The sequence below is a fragment of the Meles meles genome, chromosome 4 (genome assembly GCF_922984935.1).
Source record: "Meles meles chromosome 4, mMelMel3.1 paternal haplotype, whole genome shotgun sequence".
NCBI lineage: Eukaryota > Metazoa > Chordata > Mammalia > Carnivora > Mustelidae > Meles > Meles meles.
The window spans coordinates 31,446,701-31,465,657 of NC_060069.1; the positions used below are offsets into that span (position 1 = coordinate 31,446,701).

The window sequence follows — 18,957 nt, forward strand, 5'->3', positions numbered from 1 at the left end:
CTTGACCGGCTCAGAGCTTGACCCATGAAGCAAAAACAAGAGCTCTGAGAGGGACACACACTCACCTCCCACCGCACCCTGTGCCCAAACACAGAGAAAAAGGGACACAACCAAGTGGCAGGCCCCATGCACATGGAGTGCCAAGTGGGGAGTGTGCGCGCTCAGACTGTGACTCCAGAGCACAGTGAGAACTCGCCACTCCGGACACACCACTCTATCACAGACTGTCCCAAGTCACAGTGTGGACTCACAGAGACACTACCAGCCTCCTCCAGTTACCTGTCATTCTGAACACTGACCAGCCATGTTGAGGGAAAGATCTGAACCTCCATGCAAGTCAAGAGGCGGCACCCCTCTCCCCTTCTCACCCAGGTCAACCTCTCCCCATCGCTCACCAACTCACCTCCCTCAAAATGAAAGAGATCCAGTTTTTAAATAAAAGTCTCAAGAAACCAGAGGGAAACGCCTTCACAAACAAGAGTGATGAATGCCCAGATGGCCCAGAGAGCCAATCTACAGTTGATGACAATTATTTACAAGGGGGCGTTATCAAACAAAAATGGTAGCACTCCCTAAAAGACTCACACTTTTTTTCTTTTTCTCTATTTCTTTTAAACTTTGTCATAAAAGCCAACTTACATTAAAATATACTTACTACGAGACAACACAACTAATAAAATATATAATAAAACTTACACAAGTAGAAAATTCTGAGGTATTTCTGGTTTGAGGTGGTCTGTGGTCGTGAAGTTTTAATTCTTTTACTTTTCAAAATTTAAACCTCGGAAGCCACATCGCAAAGCATGTGTGTATGTGTGTATGTGTGTTTCATTTTTTAAAAAATTTGCATGTTTCATAAATTAAAAAAATTCAAATGTTGAAACAGCAGCATAAGAACATTCACTGACTAGAGCAAGGTTATGGCATAACAGAGAAACAGTTTTTAGAATATGCACCTCTGTGAGGGGTCTGGAGAAAGCCGTGTGCACAAGCCATGTGAAGGGACAGCAGTGTCACCACGCAAGGCAGAGCCAGCGCTGCAGGACGCTCCGGTCTCCCAGGCAGGCCACGGCGGCCCCGCCCAGGGAACCCTCTTGCTCTGGCTGTGCAGGGCGCCGGTGGGCATCTCCCTGACCTGTGCCAGAAGGAAGCAACATGTTTGAACTCTTTCCTCCATTACAAATATTTACAGCATTGTCTTATGAAAAACACAGTCACTAAAACATGATGATTTCTGCCCTTGCCTAACCTTAAAATGAGGGCAGAGAAAATGTTCTGTCCAATGCCCAAGCCCAAGTCAGCGGGAAGAAACTGGTCAGGGCCAACAGAGGGTCAGAGCCACACCTGCCTTCAGACTTTCTCCAAACCCCTTCTCGCATTAATGCTCGGCCTCCACACGGTCCTTCCCCTCGATTCCTGGTTACCTGAGAAGTAGCCTCCTAGCAAAGGATGTTGCTCCGAATGTGCCCGAGTCCAGTGTAGCTCTGTTCCAAACCCCATCCCCAGCTCTGTCCTCCCCTTCCAACTCTGGTCCAAACCATCCTCGTTGTCATCCCCGTTTTTCCTCGGTCAGGACAACACCCGTTAATCCGTGAAAGACACACATCTGCTGTTTCTTAAACTCACTGTCTAAAAAGGGAGAAAAACAATAAGGGTGGGGGGAGGGGTGGCGAGGGCAGGGGGAAATTCCTCCTCTGAGGAAGGTGTGTTCTTAATGTAACAGTCTTCAAAGGTTCCTCTAGGTAGAGTTTGCAGCATTAAGTTTCCTAAGACAGGAGATGGGTTTCTTTGTGTCACAGATTCTGAGACAACAAACAAAGAGAAAGCGGGAAAAATGAACCCCAAGGGACAGGAGGTGGCTGAGGCTCTTCAGCATGGCGCTGGTTCCGCATTCACAGCTCAGCACCTCAACGCCTGCTGACGCATCCGCTGTTTGCGATACAGTAGAGCAGTGTGCTGGTAAAAACTGATCCAATCCAAAAAATAATATTAATAATAATAATTATAATAATTATAATAATAATAAAAAGTCAAGGTAAAATAGCAGCTGCATTTCATGTGTTTGTTGGTGTTACGGGATTTCCAAAACAAAACACAACTTTTTTTCCTTTCCTCTTCAGATCCACTCGTGTCCTGGGCTTATTAGATGCTCGACTCCTTAGGGGGCAGGTCCACATTGGTGACGGAGGTCACCAGGGAGACAAGACAGTCCGAGGTAGTGCCGTTGACCGACCTCCGGATCAGGGACACCCGCTCCTCCACGCAGCCCGCAGACAGGCGAGCCTCTGCGTCATGGTCCCAGCACTCCTCGATGGTCACGCAGAGCTGGGCCAGGCCCTGCACATCGGTGCAGAGAGGGAAACGGGAAAGGACAGCATTGTCAGTGGCCCTCAGCAGACAAGCATGGGGGACAGGTGAACTTGAGGATGTACCTGAGGATCAGGCAGAGCCCACTGGTCCCAACCCCAGCAGCAGGTCAGCTAGCAGAGGCCAAGGGGACCTTGCAGGAATCAGGACGCCTTCCTTCCCAGCAGTTACCATCCTGAGCCCGCTGGCCTCACTCCACAGCCTCAGCACAGGAAGGGACAGGGCAGGGAACGCAGGCCACTCCTGGGGCATGCCTTGGGGCAGTGACATTCAAACATCTTACGTGATCTCAAATCATGCAGGGGCCCACCGTGCGCAGCTTCAGTTACAGTGGGGACCACAGGAAGGCTTCACCCCACCCATCCCACTCCCCACAACCCCCAGGGCCCCTCCCGAGAGTCTGGTGCACAAGGCCTGACACCCTCCGCTGGCACACACACAGTGGAGCCAGGAAAGGCCAATACCCATATCCAAGGCGTCTCTGGCCTGCTCAGCACCAGACCACACTGAGATCTCTCTGCACCTTGCGTTCCTCATCAGGGAATTGGCCTGGCCGCGAGTTCTGCCCTGGAAGACTGAGAAGTCTGAGGCAGAAGAGACAGACTCTGGCCCAGCCTTTACGTCCCCATGTCTCAGTTTTATCCATCAGCAGCCCCAGATTCCAGGAAGCAGCACTGCAACTGAACTTGGCCCCTGATGGCATGTATGGGAGACTGCCAGCCTCCAGTGGCCCCAAGGCTATCCTGTTTCTGAAAGAACCGGGAGGTATACGGCAGGGAGAGCCTCAATGGAGCTGAAGGCAACTGTCCTTCTAAAACAGTAAACAGTTTACGTGGCGGGGATCTTTTGTACAATATCCCCACACTGGAGGGGACAAGATGCCACATGGCTTGGTCCATTGTCCAGAAAGAAAATGAAGGCAGAGAACAGATAATAATTCATCAGAGTTAATCCATACTAAGCATTTATGTGATAGGTGCCAAGTAATTTATAATTACCAGTTAAATGTATTATTACCCTGAGGAGACAAAGGCTCAGAGAAATAAAACAATCTGCCAGAAGCCACAGAGCTACCGATGGAAAGATCCAGGATTCAAACCCAGACGTGTCAGGCCCAGGGCCAGTGAGCTCTCCTGCACAAACAGTCCACGGAGAGGCCACATGGGCCCTGAAGGAACAGACCGACAAGCCCCATCACTCCGGGCCCAATTGCAGAGCCACCTCCCTGCCGAGCTGGAACCTCCCCAGACACACTCCTGATGGGAGACAATGCACTAAGTGGCCTCTGACCCCACGGAAGAGGAGGGGACGGTCCTGCTACCTGAGGCATCCTCGTGCTCCATCCCACCTAGACGGGCCTCCCTCTCAGCTGCCCTGCACGGACCCCTGCCACCCAGGCTGCTCACCGGGTGCTTCAGCCAGTGATCCTTAATGGCAGGCCGCATCTTCTTGTGCACAACAACCTCTTGCAGCTCTTCCAGGGACGGGTGCTGGCCGATCTCTTCCTCGAAGGGCAGCATGTACTCATCCACAGGGCCTGGAGGGATAGAGAGCCCAGCAGGGTCACTCTGAGGGCTCGTGGCCCCTGAACCCACAGCCCGGGTGCTCGGGGCTGCCGCCTCACTCACCATCCGCAGCCTTGCAGCGGGACACAAGCTCCCACAGCACCAGCCCCATGGCGTACATGTCGATACGCAGGAAGGCGTCTCTCTGGAAGTTGATGGCTCCCTCCAGCACCTCAGGGGCCATGTACCGCCGCGTGCCCACCTACACGAGGACAGGGCAGGGGGCCCATCATCACCACGGCACACGAGAGCCCCGCCCAAGCCCACTAGATGGGGCTAGGATGGCAGCACTCAGAGGACACCACTGGGGACAACAGCCCTTGCCTCACCACACTCATGGGGAGCTCACGAGAGGTCACGGGGTACGTACAACACCCCAAGGAGAACTGAAAACACCACATACTCGACACGACAGGACTCTCACACAGAACTGCTGCCTCTTTCCTCCAAACACCAGCACCGCGAGAGGCTACCCACTTGGTGTGCATTTTCCTGAGACTAAGATCAAAAACAGAGGAGCTGAAAGATACTTAAAAATATTGACAGCAATTGTTCTAGGAGAATTTCTTCAGGCTTAACTTTTAGGTACATTTTCTAGGTTTTTGGTTTGGATTCTTAGTAGAGCTCCTTCTATATTATATTGCTTCACAATTCTGCTGAAAGGGAAAAGAGAGACTGAGGCTGCAAGAATGAGTACCGACCCCAGCGGGGAAGCTGGGTCTGACTAACTGGACTTCAGGGCTGTGCTACCCTCCAGGGCTGGCCTGCCCCACGGGGAAGACGAGTGTTGCTCCCAGAGTTCCCGGACAGCTCTGAGCTCACAGCGACACTTACCCCTGTGTCTTGTCAGCCAGGCCCCAGACGGGCAGTGTCCACCCCTGTGCCAGCCCCACTCCTGCACCCCTGAGGCTCATTACCTGCCCATGAGTGTCCCCTGGAGGTTTCCCTGGCTCAAACCGAACAGCCAGACCAAAGTCAGCCAGCACGGCTGTGAGGTCACTCTTGAGCAATACATTCTTGCTTTTGAAGTCCCTGAGGAGACAAGTGGATTGAGATGAAGAATACTGTGCTTCCTGCTCCTGGCTTCCCACCTTGACCCTGAGATACTGGAGCCTGTGCCTTCCAGCCCTCAGAGACCCAGACCAGGCCATCGCACCCTAACTGGGAGCAGAGCCTACACCAGGGTGGGGTTCTATGAGGCTGCACAGGCAGGCTGCTTTAGGACACCCTCACACCCCTCAATGTCAGAATCCCTCAATACATTTCTGCCACAGCTGTCAAAACAACACCGACCACAATGGCTGGGCAGACCCCATTCCAGTTGCCATAGTATCAAAGGCCAGCCTCTACGTTCTCAGAGGGGCCGAGGTCAGGCCTACCGGCCTGGGATGAAAGCTTCTGGGGAAAAATGTCCACAAGCCGGGATGGGAGTGACACGATGAATGAACCTGCCCGGGTTTCTGCACAAGCCCAAGGGGCTCACGTCAGGGTAGAGCCGGGTGCTGGCGTGCGCATTCAGCTCTGCCTTGTGCTAACAGGGGTGTGTGAGCTCCTTGGTCTCCCCAGTGCCTGTGTCAGTCTTGCTGTGAGGAATAAAGCTCAGGGAGCAGTAAGTGCACATGCTCAGGGCCGCCCAGCTCACTTACTGACCACTACCGTTAGGTCAAACCATACGAAAGAGTCAACATTCAACTACTTTTGACCTACAAAAATCACAACTTCACACTGTCAGCCTTAAACATCACAGATGTTATCACCATGAGGGCCCCTGAGCTTTGAGTCCTGGAACCCGAGGCTCGTTCCCCTCCCTCATAGGCACAGAGCCACCCTACACGAAGTCTGATGACCAGCCTCTCAGCTTCTCTGCACTACCGTCCTTGCTCTGTACGATGGAGCTGAGAAAACACCCTCACCTCACAAACGAAGAGTGTCTGTGAGATACTAAGACAAACCTGGCCTTTTGTTTCTGAGTGTTCAAAGCAGCACCTGCATTTAGTGAGGACTATGATGACCAGTCACTACGGTGGTCCTCAAGGGGTAAACCCAGAACCCCAAAGAGTCCCTGACACTGTTTCAGGGAAACTGCAAGACCAGAATTCTTTTCATTCATAACCATTCTTTGTCTTTGTAAATTCATTCTCAGGAGAAAAGTGTTCTAGCAGCTACATACATGGGATGTCATCACTCTGAGTTAACAGAACGTGTGTACTCTGACCCAGCAAATATCTGTAGACATAACCCATGTCTACAGAAGTTCTTTTTAAGACTGTAAAGAGATCCTGGGGCCCCTAGGTGGCTCAGTGGGTTAAGCATATGACTTGATTTCTGCTCAGGTCATGATCTCAGGGTGACGACATGGCCATCATGCTGGGCATGGAGCCTACTTCAGATACTCTCTCTCTCTCTCTCCCTCCGCCCTTCCCCCCACCACCAAGCACGGGTGTGCACTCTCTCTCTCTTTCTCTCTTAAAAAAAAAAAAAAAAAAAAAAAGTAAACAGATCCTAACCAGAAAGTTTGAGAACTGCTGAACCAACCCTCCAACCGAAGTAATGGGAGTCAGCACTTCCTCATGTGGCCACCAGAGGGCAAGAGAAAACCAGCTTTAGAGGAAGGGGCGAAAAGGGAGGGGAAGGGCCAGATGGCCCCCCATCACAGAGCAGCTAAGCATCTTTATGAAATGGAAAAGCCCCCTGCCTCCACTCCAGGCCCTGTTCTCACCCTCCAACCCTCTGCAGCTCCACACCAAGCACAAGGAGAGCAACTGCTAAGCCAGGTACCTGTGGGCAATAGACGGCTTGTGGCCCTCTCCACGGCACCAGGGCACGTCCTCATGAAGGTACGAGAGGCCTCTTGACATTGTCTCTGCCACGTGACACAGTTCATTCCATGTGATGATGTTCCCCTTGAGGTAATCCGTGAGGGAGCCCTACAGGAGACAGCACAGAACTTGGGCACAAGCTCCGGGAATAGAACAGGACCCAGCCAGGCCCCAGGAGGACTGTCTCAGTGGACAGAGGCAGGCTCCCCTCCTGGGAAACTGTGATTGACATGGAAGGTATGTAAAGCTAAGAGGGTTGGGACCCTCTGGGGGTCAGAGGGTGTTAATCACGAAGTCATTGCACTTACTCCTAAGAATTTATCCCAGGTGAGAGGAGTTCTCATAGGCACTCATGTCCACACTGAGTGTCCCCTAGGGTGGAAGGCCACCTCGTCTTAGAAGCCCACAGCCTGTCACAGGCTAGCATGACTCACCTTGTCATGGAAGGCCGTGATGAGCCAGAGCTCCACCTCCAGGCTGGAGCCTCGCTTCTCAGCGGCAATGAACTGCAGCAGGTTCTCGTGCTTCATGCCAGGTGTGCTGAAGATCTCCCGTTCACTCTGCCATGACTGCTTGTCCTAAGGCAGGGATGCTGCTGAGCCCCGCTGCTGCCACGCCACCCTGCAGCAGGACCGCCACCCCAGCCATCCGCAACCCCCCCACCCCAGACCAGCCTCAGCTCCATAAGGGAGGCAGGCAGATGACCAGGACTGAGCGGGGCCCCAGAGCAGAGGTCAACGGTGATCCCGGAGATCACTCAGGGCTAGCACCTGATTTACAAACAAGGCCACTGAGGCCCAGGGAGGGAAGTGAGGGGCCTACTACACCCACCAAATGAGATGCAGAGCCAGGCCTGGCTTTGCTAAGTGTTCTGGGCACCTGCTGGGGTAGCCTGGTGTCCGAGGCCTCTAAGCAGAACCGAGGCCTCTAAGCAGATGTCAAAAACCCCTGAAAGCCAGAGTGGATCAAGGTTTTGCAAAGCCTGACCCCAGCCCTACAAGAAAATGTCGGTGGGGCCCGCCTCTCTCTCATCCCACCTGCACAAGCCTGACGGCCCTGGGATGGAACAGCTCCAGCTGGACAGCACAGGTGGATGACCTGGAAGCCCCTCACTCACTCACCTGGAGTGGGAAGATCTTGACAGCCACGAAGTCATTCATGAGCTGTGCCTTCCAGACACAGCCAAAGCGCCCCCGAGCCTTGATCTCCAGCAGCTGCAGAGGCTTCAGGCCAACCAGAGGGGACGGAGGTGGAGGTCCAGGGTCCTGGGGAAGAGGGAGGGCTTACGAGGGTCTGGCCGGGTCACCCCACCTCTACCCCTGCCCTTCACCAGCCCTGTCTCACCTCGTGGATGTCCACATGGCCGTAGGGAGGCTTGCGATGCCGATACATCCAGAAGGCCAGCAGGACGATGAGGGAGAGGCCCCCAATGGGCAGCAGCGAATAGGCCAGCACCGTGAGCAGGGTGGGGGCTGTCGGGGGTGGCTCGTACGTGACTAGGGGACACATGGAGCCCTGTGTCACACAGCCCGCCCACCCATACACCTCAGGGGCCAGACCAGAGAGCCCCACAGCCACTCCCCACCCAACTCCAGAGCTTGAAAGGAGAGCTCCAGGGCCAAGGAGAGGCCCCAGCCTGCCCTCCCACGGCCCTCACCTTCTGGGCCCCCAGCCTCCGGCAAGTGGGTGAAGCGCTCGTTGCAGAAGTTGCCTTCACAGCAGCAGAAGTACACCTGGGGGTTCTCCTCGGTGGCCACACACTCCTGCCTGGAGGCACACAGTTTCCCGTGGACCCCTCAGCTGAGGGATGCAAGCCTCACTGGGGCCTGCCCAGCTAAGCCCTCCCCAGCGACAGAGAAGTTCAGGGGGAGCTATCAGGGGACAGTGTGGACCCACCTCCCCTAGAGTGGGACCCAAATGTCAGGCAGGTTCCACACAAAGAGCTCTCCTTTGCACTGGGACATGGCACACACATCTGTGGGACAGCTAGGACCCTGGCACCATCCCTACTTGACCAAGCTGTCAGGAGAGGCCCCCGTCTCCCCCTACCCTTAAATGCCAAGCTCGCTTTCACATCCTGAGGCCTAGGGGGCCCTGTAGCCACAGGCAGGCTCCAGTGGGACTTGGGGGCAAATGGGAGGGGAGGGCAGGCTCCAGCAGGACTGAACTGGGGGTGGTTGGAGGGTAGGCACCAGTGGGACTTGGGGGGCAAATGGGAGGGGAGGGCAGGCTCCAGCAGGACTGAACTGGGGGTGGTTGGAGGGTAGGCGCCAGTGGGACTGAGGCAGAGGTGGTGCCATGAGGGGAGGACAGACTCCCCCAGGGGGCTGTAGGTTTACAGGAGGGGAGGGTGGGTTCCAGTGGGACTGGGGGAGGGGTACTCCAGTAGGACTAAGGCACAGGTGTGCCAGGAGGGGAGGACAGGCTCCCCCCAGGCTGCAGGGTTAGGGGAGTGGAGGGTAGACTCCAGGGGGACTGGGCGGGGCACTCCAGTAGGACTGAGGCAGGGGTGGTGCCGGCAGGGGAGGACAAACTCCAGCGTGCCGAGGGGATGGGGGACAGCAAGGGCGGGCCCCGGGCTCCAGGCACCTGTCGTAGCAGTTGAAGTCGTCCAGCCAGCAGCCCTTCTTGACAAGCTCAATGGTGCCGGAGCTGTTGCGCCAGGAGGCGTAGCAGTGCAGCCGTTTGTCCTGCTCGCCCTCGCAGCGCTCCAGGCCGCTCTGGTTGGTGCGCTCCAGCTCCCAGTTGGCGTTGTAGTAAATGCACTCCCGAGTCTCGGCCTCCCCGCGCCCGGAACCTGTGCCCGGGAAGCGAGAGAAGGGCTGAGCGGTCCACAAACCCCTGCGCCTGCCTGTCCTGAGTCCCCGGCCACCCTGAGGGGCACTGGGTGTGGGGAGGGTGTCAAACAGCCAGACTGACGGCCACACGCACAGAAAGGGGCTCCACAGGTGCCTGAGCCTCCTGTGTGGGGGTGGGGACGGCTCCCTTGCAGCAGCAGAAGTGGGGAGCCCTCAAAACCCCCATGCGCAGCAGGATCACTGTGTGTGTTGCGGGGAGGGGAGACTGCTAAAAGTACCTATTCCTGGGCCTCGCCCATACTGGACAGTTGAAAGAGGGGCAGATTCTACCACAGTTTTAAACACATCACCCTCCACCTCCAGGCCCCCGCCCCCAGAACCTCCAGTGGCTCTGATGCAGGCTTCAAGGACCATGTCTGGGCAAACTCCCAGAGGCAGCTTCCCACTGCTGCTGTCCACCTCACCCCGGGAGACTCACTGCTCGTGTGTCCCCCACCCCACCTCAGACCCTCCAGTCCAGTGTCCTTCCTGCCTCCAGCAACAACACCTGGTGCTCAGCAGGGCAGGAAAAGGTCCTAAGAAGCAGGCCAGCATGCTCAGGGCAAGTCTCCCCAAAGTCGCCACAGGAAGTATGTGCCCCAAGCAGAAAGAGAGCTGGCTGGTGGCTAGACACAGTTAACCGAATCCTCCCAGCTGGGCTTGGCCCCTGAAGACCCCTGTGAGCACTCCCCACCATTCCTGTGCCCTCTTCCACGCCCGACATGAGTGCCATCCAGGTGGCCAAACACTTCAACTCCCAACTGCCCCTTTCAAATATTCTCCTTCCAAATATGGAAGAAAATTTCCTTCCAAATATATTCCTTTCCAAATAAGGCCTCAAACATTCACCAAATCCACCTTTCTCACTAACCCCTCTCAGGCAACCCTGCCCAGCCCTCCCATCTGCCCCACTGGCCCCCAGTCCCCCAAAGCCCTGTACTGGGAAGGAGGAAGGAGATGCCAAAGGAGGTTTCCAGGAAACAGATTATGGCCCCCGCCTGAAGCCTGGGCTGAAGAGCTCTCCAGAACTCAGTGCCCTACTATGGTCCCTTTTCAGACACCCATGATCAACCTCACTGCCAAAAACCACACAGACGCCCGAGAGGAAACCAACGCTAAGCATCCACCTAACCTCTCCACTCTTCCGGGGCCTACTGCAAGACAGGGACCTGATGCCACCCCAGTTGGTATTCCTGCCCCAGGAAGGAGGAAGGAAGGGTCAGAGTCACTCCCACCGATGGACAGTCAGCCAGCCCACCAGCAACCAGAAGAGAAGACCCCATCCTGACCCTGGGGGAGAGCTCAGGGCCCTGAGTCGTAACAGCCCAAAGCCTCCCTCATCCTCTACTCCACCGCCAAGGTTATCACAGTGGCCATCGAGAGCAAAGAACTTGATACGCACGGTACACCCCGGGAGAAAGCCAATGACTGGCTGCCAGGAGGGAAGGGCACCCCACTGCAGGTCATTCTCTAGTCAACCCACCCTTCTGAGGTCTCTGCAGGGACAAGCAGCTCCCCCAGAGGCCAGAGGCAAACAGCACATGTCAGAGCTCCAGGTAGGAGCACAGACGGCTCAGAATGCCATCCTATCAGAATGCCAGTGTCTAGCCATGGCTCTGGCATGCAAGGACACTGGTAAGAAGAAAAAGAGTGGCCTCCCCACCGCCCAGGCAGCTGGGACCCAGCCTGGTCCACAGGAAGGGCGTCAGGGTCTACACAAAGGGGCTCATCATGCAGAGCCGGGCCCCTCATGGAGCACAAGGCCTAAGGCTTGAGGGGAGAACTTGAAGGGATGGGGGGAGCTGCAGAGAAGGGGGTCGCCCACTCCTCGATCTTGCTTCCCCCACCACCGTCATACCACACTGCCAGGCACCTGAACACGCTCTGTTCTGGACTTAGCACAAGTTACTACCTCTGGCTGCAGGATGCTCCCCACTTTCTCCTTCGAATTCCAGCTCTTTCTCCCCAGAGACCAGGCGAACTCTCTACTGCTTCCTCCACCACCTCATTTACCACTCTGGACCAACGGCCTGTTGTTTTTTAAAGGACTGCTTCAGACATTCAAAATGTGTAAAAATAATGTAACCAAAGACAACCCCCAAGAGAAAATAACATAGTGAATACTCATATTAAGAAATAAAATATTATAAATGTACTTGAAAATCCCTTTTGAAATGCTAGCCTTCCCCCATGAGCCTGCAAGGCTGATGAAGGCAGAAACCTGACTATCTTGAATGCTAGAACCAATTCCAGACACATGACATGTAGACAGAGGGAAGAACGAATGGACAGACAGAAGGCTATGGTCATCACCTGGTGAGGGCAGAACTTTGAAGGGAAGGGACGACAACCCTGCAACCAGACTGCAACCCAGACTGAGGGTCCCTCAAGGGAGTTCCCATCTCCTAGCAGAAAATAAGCAACAAGCCCCCTATGCAAGGCAAGGAATCCCAACACTGACAGTGGCCATGGCCAGTCCAGCTCCTCTCCTCATGCCACTCACCAAGCAGAGGTTCCTCTGGCCATTACCATGGGCAGGACCCAAGTGGACAGGGCTGGCGGGCCAAAGCTCCAGGTAAGACCCAAGGGCTCAGAATATAAGTGGACCCCCGACCCCGACAACTGAGAGTAAGGCAGCCTCGAGCAGGCTGAGAGCACTTTAATATGTACTATTTATGCTAATTCATTCAAATCCTAGCTGTCACACTTCCTGGGTGAGTTACCAATCCACCTTGTGCCTCTGTTTCCTCATGTGTGAAAAAGGGATGATAAAAGCACCTAATTCCTCAGGCTGTTCCCAAGCCAAATGAGTTGATGTGTTTCAAGAGTGGTTATGACAGTGCCTGGTACATTAGCTGTCACATCAAGAGCCGTACCCCTCCCTGCTGCCCGGGACAGTCCTTCACATTACAAGCCCCCAGGAGGGCTCCCAGCGCCTCCAAAAGCTTCGCACGCAGAGCCCAGGAGAACCTGCGAACCTGGGAGGCTCCATGTCCCTCCCATACCACGCCCAGGCCCTGCTTGCCAGCTGGAAACCCAGGGCCTCCCCTTTCTCCCTCCTCCTCATGCTGGCTTCTGCACACACTTAGCTATTTATAGCCTCTGGCAACACTCCAACCACAAAGCAGCCTCTGCCTTTTAATAGACACAGGGCTCCTGCCCATGCTTGCTCACAGGCCCAGGCACCCAAGTACATGAGGTTCCCCGACCCCCACCCACTTGCCTATCCCAGCAGAAGAGGAAGCTGCACTCCCAAGATGGGGTGCCAGCAGTTCCCCCCCCCCCATATTTGCTACCTCAGAGCCCTGAGGGCAGCCTACCTCCCAGATACCTGGGCAAGTGGCTCACTCCATCCGTGAGTCACAGCCAATCCAACTGCTGGCCTCCAGACGAACTTTGTATACAAGTATCAGTGTCCCCAACAGGCAGCCCCTAGATTCCAAGGGGCTTAAAGTTTGTTGGAAAGAAGACCCCAGTATTCCCTAAGCCCTCAGCCCAGGTGGGCAGAGAAACCCCACTCCTGGACACATACCACCCCCAAGAGAAATAAAAATACACACTGCACTCTGAACCAACATTCCGGAGCTTGCCCCAAACAGACCAGTTCTGACACTCGAAGACAAGCGCAGGGAGGTGTTTCCCAGTCCAGCTGGCCTTGGGCACAGCCCACTCTGTGCTGGGAAGATGCAGGGGAAAGTCCACCCAGATCCTGCCTGGGAGGCACTGGAAGCACAACAGGGAGGGAAGAGTGACAGAAGGATGCAGAAGGGGGGGCAATTAAGGCAGAGCCTGGGCAGGAGGATATGGAGCTAGCGTGGCCAGGCCTCCCCTGGGGCTCCCTGAGCTCTGGGCTTGGGGTACATCCAGCCCAGCCAACATCTCCCAGAGCAGCCTGAGACCCCAGCAACCAGCAACCAGCTGCATTCTACCCTTGGCTCCTGAAGACCCTCAGCAGTCCCCCTCTCCCTTCACAGGAAGCAGATGCCCAGCCCCAACCACAGGGGTATCGTAGACCAGTGAGAAAGAGATGCCACCCACCACATCCACCTCAGTCCTTTGCCGTCAGCATGCCAAGGTGCACCCTCCTCCTGGAAGCCTCCAGGCCTCCACACTTGAGAGGGGGCCAGTGCTCTCCTTACTCCCCAGACTCCAGGTGGAGTGGCACAGACAGAGCGTGGGGCAGAACAGAATCCACAATGCATGTATACTTGTACCTTTGAACTGGCACAGGAGAGAAGAGCTCCAGCACGTTTCCAGCAGCCAAACAACCTCTTGACAGACTGGCTTGTTTGCCTTGACCCATTTATTTGTGAGCCATCCACACTGATGTACATTCATTTAACAAACACATAGCAGGCACTAAACTAAGCATTTTGCAAATAATAATTCAGGGGTGCCTGGGCGGTTAAGCATCCAACTCTTGATTTCGGCTCAGGTCATCATCTCTGGGTTATGAGATCGAGCCCAGGTAGGGCTCCACACCTTAAGATTTTTTTCTCTCCCTCTCCTGCTGCCCCTCCCCCTCCCTCTCAAACAAACAAGTAAATAAATAAATAAATGTATCCTAAACTGAGGCACAATGAGGTGAAGTATCTTCCCCAAGTAACTACCAAGTGTCAAAACCAGGCAGCCTGGTTTTGGAACCCGGGCAGCCCAGCTCTGCAGTCCGAGCTCACAACGGAAGTGGCCAGCCTGCCACTGGACTTCTAGGTTATTTACAAGGGGTAAGGATCTGGGTGCGGCCACCAGGAAGCCTCTGGACTCGTCCTGTGTATTTTCTTGTGCTCACACATGGTCAGGCAGGGGGTATGTTAGAGATGCTGGATCCTATCATAAGGTAGGAGCATCTTCAACTCACCAGAGACTGTCAAACTTTTCTCCCAAGGACCCATCTGGATGTACCAATTTCTGTTCCCAGAAGACTACAGCCCCACTGAGATACACACTCACCCCAGTATTGGCTCACCTGACGGTATGGAACGGTGTAGGGCAGTTTTGATCCCCATTTCTTAATTATGTGTGAAACTGATCATCCTTTTGTGTTTATTAACCTCTACTTCTGAGAAATGCCTGTTCACATCCTTTCCCATTTTTCTGCTAGGCTGCTTTTCCCAAGACTTGCATGAAATCTTTATATAGTCTTGGTATTAAAACTTTCTAACCAGGGGCACCTGGGTGGCTCAGTGGGTTAAAACCTCTGCCTTCGGCTCAGGTCATGATCGCAGGGTCCTGGGATCGAGCCCCACATCGGGCTCTCTGCTCAGCGGGGAGCCTGCTTCCTCCTCTCTCTCTCTCTGCCTGCGTCTCTGCCTTCTTGTGATCTCTGTCAAATAAATAAATAAAATCTTTAAAAAAAAAAAAAAAAACTTTCTAACCATATAGTAACCCCCTTTATTTGTTCATTTGCTCTTCACCAAAAAGGTTAATGTAGCTATACAACATTTTGTGGTTAGTTTTTTCTGAATTTATCTTTTTCTTTTATTTTAAATCTTTATCTTTTTCTTCCAGTTCAACTTAACACTGTCTTTGACCTAGAACTGAATTCCATTACATTCATGATTATTGCTATGTTTACATTTGTTTTTTCTCTACTGCTACCACCTTTGAATATCTTTTTTTAATTCCACATTTCAGCCACTCTGGTCTGGAAATAACTCACTCTGTATCTATTCTATTACAAGCTAGCCTTTAAACTTTAATATGTACTATTTATGCTAAAAACCTAAAGGTAATCAACATCTCTACATCCCTCATAGGAACTTAACTGCTTTAGACCCAACTACCTCCTTCCAACAACACATAATCAGTTTGATGTAATACTGGTGTTAAATATTTAATCTGCTATCATTGTTCTTATCTGCCTCCCAAAGCAGAGATGATCTCTATTGTATGCACTCAGTGTTTTCTTATTTGTCCATACTTTCATCAGTTCGTCTGCTCAGCCAACCCTTCATCTCTGCTCTTCCTTCTGGGACCACTGTCCTTCTAAAAGAACATCCTCCTTCAGTAAAGATCTTTTGGTAGAGAAGCTTTTATTTGCTTTTCTGAAAATGTTATTTTGCCCTGTTTCCCAAATGACAATGAACATAAACTTTCAGGCTGAGTTATTTTCTCTTGTCATCTTGAAAATAATATTCCACAGTCTTCTGACTTCTACTGTTGTTGCTGAAAAGTCTGCTATTATTTTAACTTTGTAGATACTCTGTCTTTTCTCTTTGGCTACTTTCTTAGATCATCTCTTTACAATTTCACTATGAGCTGTATGTCTAAGTATATGTTTATTTACACTGCTTGGAAAAATATGCTTTTTATTCAAGGATTTACTTCTATTATCAATTCTGAACAATTCTTGGCTTTTTATTAATTTGAGTATTGCATCTCTCTATTCTATGATTCTGAAATTCCTATTAAAGTATATTAGACTTGGGGCACCTGTGTGGCTCAGTCAGTTAAGAGTCTTCTTTGGGCCCAGGTCATGATCCCAGAGTTCTGGAATTAAGTCCTGCATCAGGCTCCCCACTCAGCAGGGAGTCTGCTTCTCCCTCTTCCTCTGCCCTGCCCCCCCCCCGCTGCTTGTGCTCTATCTCTCTCACGTGTGCTCTCTGAAATAAATATATAAAATCTTCAAAAAAATAAAAAAATAAATGAAGTATATTAGACTTTCTCATTCTATCCAGTATTTTTTTAAAAGATTTTATTTATTTGACAGGCAGAGAGCACAAGTAGGCAGAGAGGCAGGCAGAAGGAGAGGGGGAAGCAGGCTCCCTGCTGAGCAGAGAGGCCAACTCAGGGCTCGATCCAGGACCCTGAGATCATGACCTGAGCTGAAGGCAGAGGCTTAACCCACTGAGCCACCCAGGTGCCCTTCTATCCAGTATTTTAACCCTGACTTTTATGTTTTCCAATTCTGTGTCTAGGCACCACTATGGATAATTGTATATGGCCTAACTTCCAATTTATTAAGTCTCTCTTTAGCTGTGTCTAATTTGCTGTTTAGCTCTTCTACTTAATTTATAAATTCAATTAGCCCATTTTTTCACTTATAAAAGCTCTATTTTAAAAAAAAAGTTTCTTGATTAATTTTGATACTTCCATTATTTGTCATACTTCCAAACCCTTATTTTATTAACTCCATAATTTAATTTCTTGAAAATTTATCTCTGCCACCTGTTAGTCTGATGATGATTTTTCACTCATGGTATCTTATTTCCTGGTGTCTTTGGAATTTAGGATTCTCAGAATTTTGGATTCTGTTTTTGGATACAGATCTTATGTTCATCAGGCCTCTGCTGTGAGAAAACTCGAAGGCCAAGTTTGAGGGGGCAATGTTCCAGAGATAATTTATGTTTTTGCTTCTGCCAAACTTTCTAGGATATCATCAATTTGGAATCACTTTAATTTCTCAACTTCGAGTTTCCCAGAGAACACTAGCTGGTATAAACTTCAACTCCAAGCTCACGTAAGCACACACCCATGGTTATAAATTCTCAAGGGAAACTACCGGACTCCTATCAACCTAGGCCAAGACAATTTCATTATATATTCCCTTTGTCAGCAAAAGAATGTTTCTTCTAGTCCATACTTTCACTGAAGGTATAACCCCACAGAAGTTTTATTGTATGAGGGCCTCAGTATCAATTTCATACCTTATCTCTAAGTGCCTTACACACTGCCACTAAATCTACACCTCTAAATTTAGGGATAGGGACAGAGTCCTAATTAGAACCAATACAGTTCTAATTTCCAGCCTCCTCTTGCTTCTGCCTTACTTTCCTACATATGCAGCTATGCATATCCATTCTAATTTTTTTTAACTTTTTTTTATGATTTTATTTATTTGAGAGAGAGAGAGAGGGAGCACATGTGCACACCCAAGGGCACACGACAGGGGAGGGGCAGGTGGAGGGAAAAACAGACTCCCTGCTGTGTAGGGAGTCTGATGCAGGACTCCATCCTGGGACTACAGGATCATGACCTGAGCCAATAGCAGTCCTTAACCAACTGAGCCACCCAGGCGCCCAAACATCCATTTTAAAAGGATATTAATTATATCTTATCCATATTTCTATGTGTCTTGCATGAGGACGTTTATCAACTGTTTTACTATTTCACTATTATTGCTGAAATGTAAATCCAGAAGCACTTTCCAAGGGTGACTGGAAGAGCTCTATATGCTTTCACAAGCCCAGCCTAGCAACAAGGAAATCAAGCCAGGTCACCTCAATTCACTTCCAGCTTCGACTCTATAAACATGTCCCAGACACCATCCTCCCATAGAACAAAGTGTGGGTCCAGGGTCTTCTCTGCAATCCTTGCCTTTCTCCAAGCCACACCATTTCTAAAGAATACTAAAAAGAGAGCTTCTAGGTAAAGGTTACGGATTATACACAAGTATTACTTTTTCTATCTCCTGTACTTCCATGAAAACCACAGCACGGAGAAGTTTTTAAAACTTAATAAACCCATAGAGGCAAAAAAAAAAAAAAAAAAAAACCAGGAAAAAACCACAGAAATGAAATTCTGAAGCTGGAAAGCAGATACATAAGCAGTCAATAACCACACAGACTCCTGAGTTGGTTGTGGAGAAAGTTGAAAAGCAACACAATTTCTACCACAGGATCCTCCAAAACCCAGGAATCTATGGAATCAGATGTCTCTGTAAGAGTGGGGGTGAAGACGAATCCAAAGACAGAAAGGCTGACTAGATCCTCAGAGCTCACTACCACTCACCATGGCTGGGGGCTGCTTCCGCCAACCCAGCAGACAGTAGGTTATTTTCTAAAGAAGATAAAATAAAGAGCCTCTGGAAAGGGAGCAGTGGGAAAATTTGAGGGCACAGGTACCATACCGAAACAAAATGTATACAGAACAATATCCGAAGTACAGAAACTCCAGCTGTCCTCCCACCATGGTTCCTAGGATGTTGGCAGCCAGACCTATACTACCCTTCCCCACCAATCCCCAAACAGAAAGCAGAAGATACTTTTCAGGAGAATCTAACTAGCTTCAAAAAACAACCCCATTAGATCATCCTACAGTTGGCGGGTTCCACTCAGAAGCTCAGAGCTCTCAATCAGTATTCAGGTCCATCCTTAAATATTAACAGGTCTAGGAAAACCACGTACCTGAAAGACAGAGATAAAAACAGGCAGGGGAGGGGGGAGGAAAAAAACCCAACTTGGAGAAAACAGAGATTATATAGGGAGAAGATAACTTCACAAAAATTCTATCAATACTCTCAGAGAGCTAAAAAAAGAAAACCAATGCACTCATGAAAAATAAACAGAATGGCATTGTTAAAAGGCCAGAGAATGAAAGAGCTTTAAAAAAAATTTTTTTAAACACACACACACACACACATACATGGTG

General features: G+C 51.3%; 1 protein-coding gene across 2 annotated transcripts in view; it reads right to left on the minus strand.

Annotated features, from left to right (window-relative positions):
• Window positions 1-302: 302 nt before the first annotated feature.
• Window positions 303-18,957, minus strand: part of ACVR2B (activin A receptor type 2B) — a 32,981-nt gene continuing 14,326 nt past the window's right edge. Inside the window, exons 2-11 of one of the 2 annotated variants that reach the window (XM_046003137.1) lie at window positions 9,341-9,548; window positions 8,409-8,518; window positions 8,096-8,223; window positions 7,873-8,016; window positions 7,186-7,329; window positions 6,711-6,859; window positions 4,850-4,964; window positions 3,996-4,134; window positions 3,774-3,904; window positions 303-2,337 (exon numbers count right to left, since the gene is read on the minus strand). In XM_046003137.1, coding sequence (XP_045859093.1) covers window positions 2,143-2,337; window positions 3,774-3,904; window positions 3,996-4,134; window positions 4,850-4,964; window positions 6,711-6,859; window positions 7,186-7,329; window positions 7,873-8,016; window positions 8,096-8,223; window positions 8,409-8,518; window positions 9,341-9,548 — 1,463 coding nt within the window. In that variant the 3' untranslated portion in view covers window positions 303-2,142. Of the gene's footprint in view, window positions 2,338-3,773; window positions 3,905-3,995; window positions 4,135-4,849; window positions 4,965-6,710; window positions 6,860-7,185; window positions 7,330-7,872; window positions 8,017-8,095; window positions 8,248-8,408; window positions 8,519-9,340; window positions 9,549-18,957 lie in introns of both variants that reach the window. The other variant, XM_046003136.1, reaches the window with a different exon arrangement.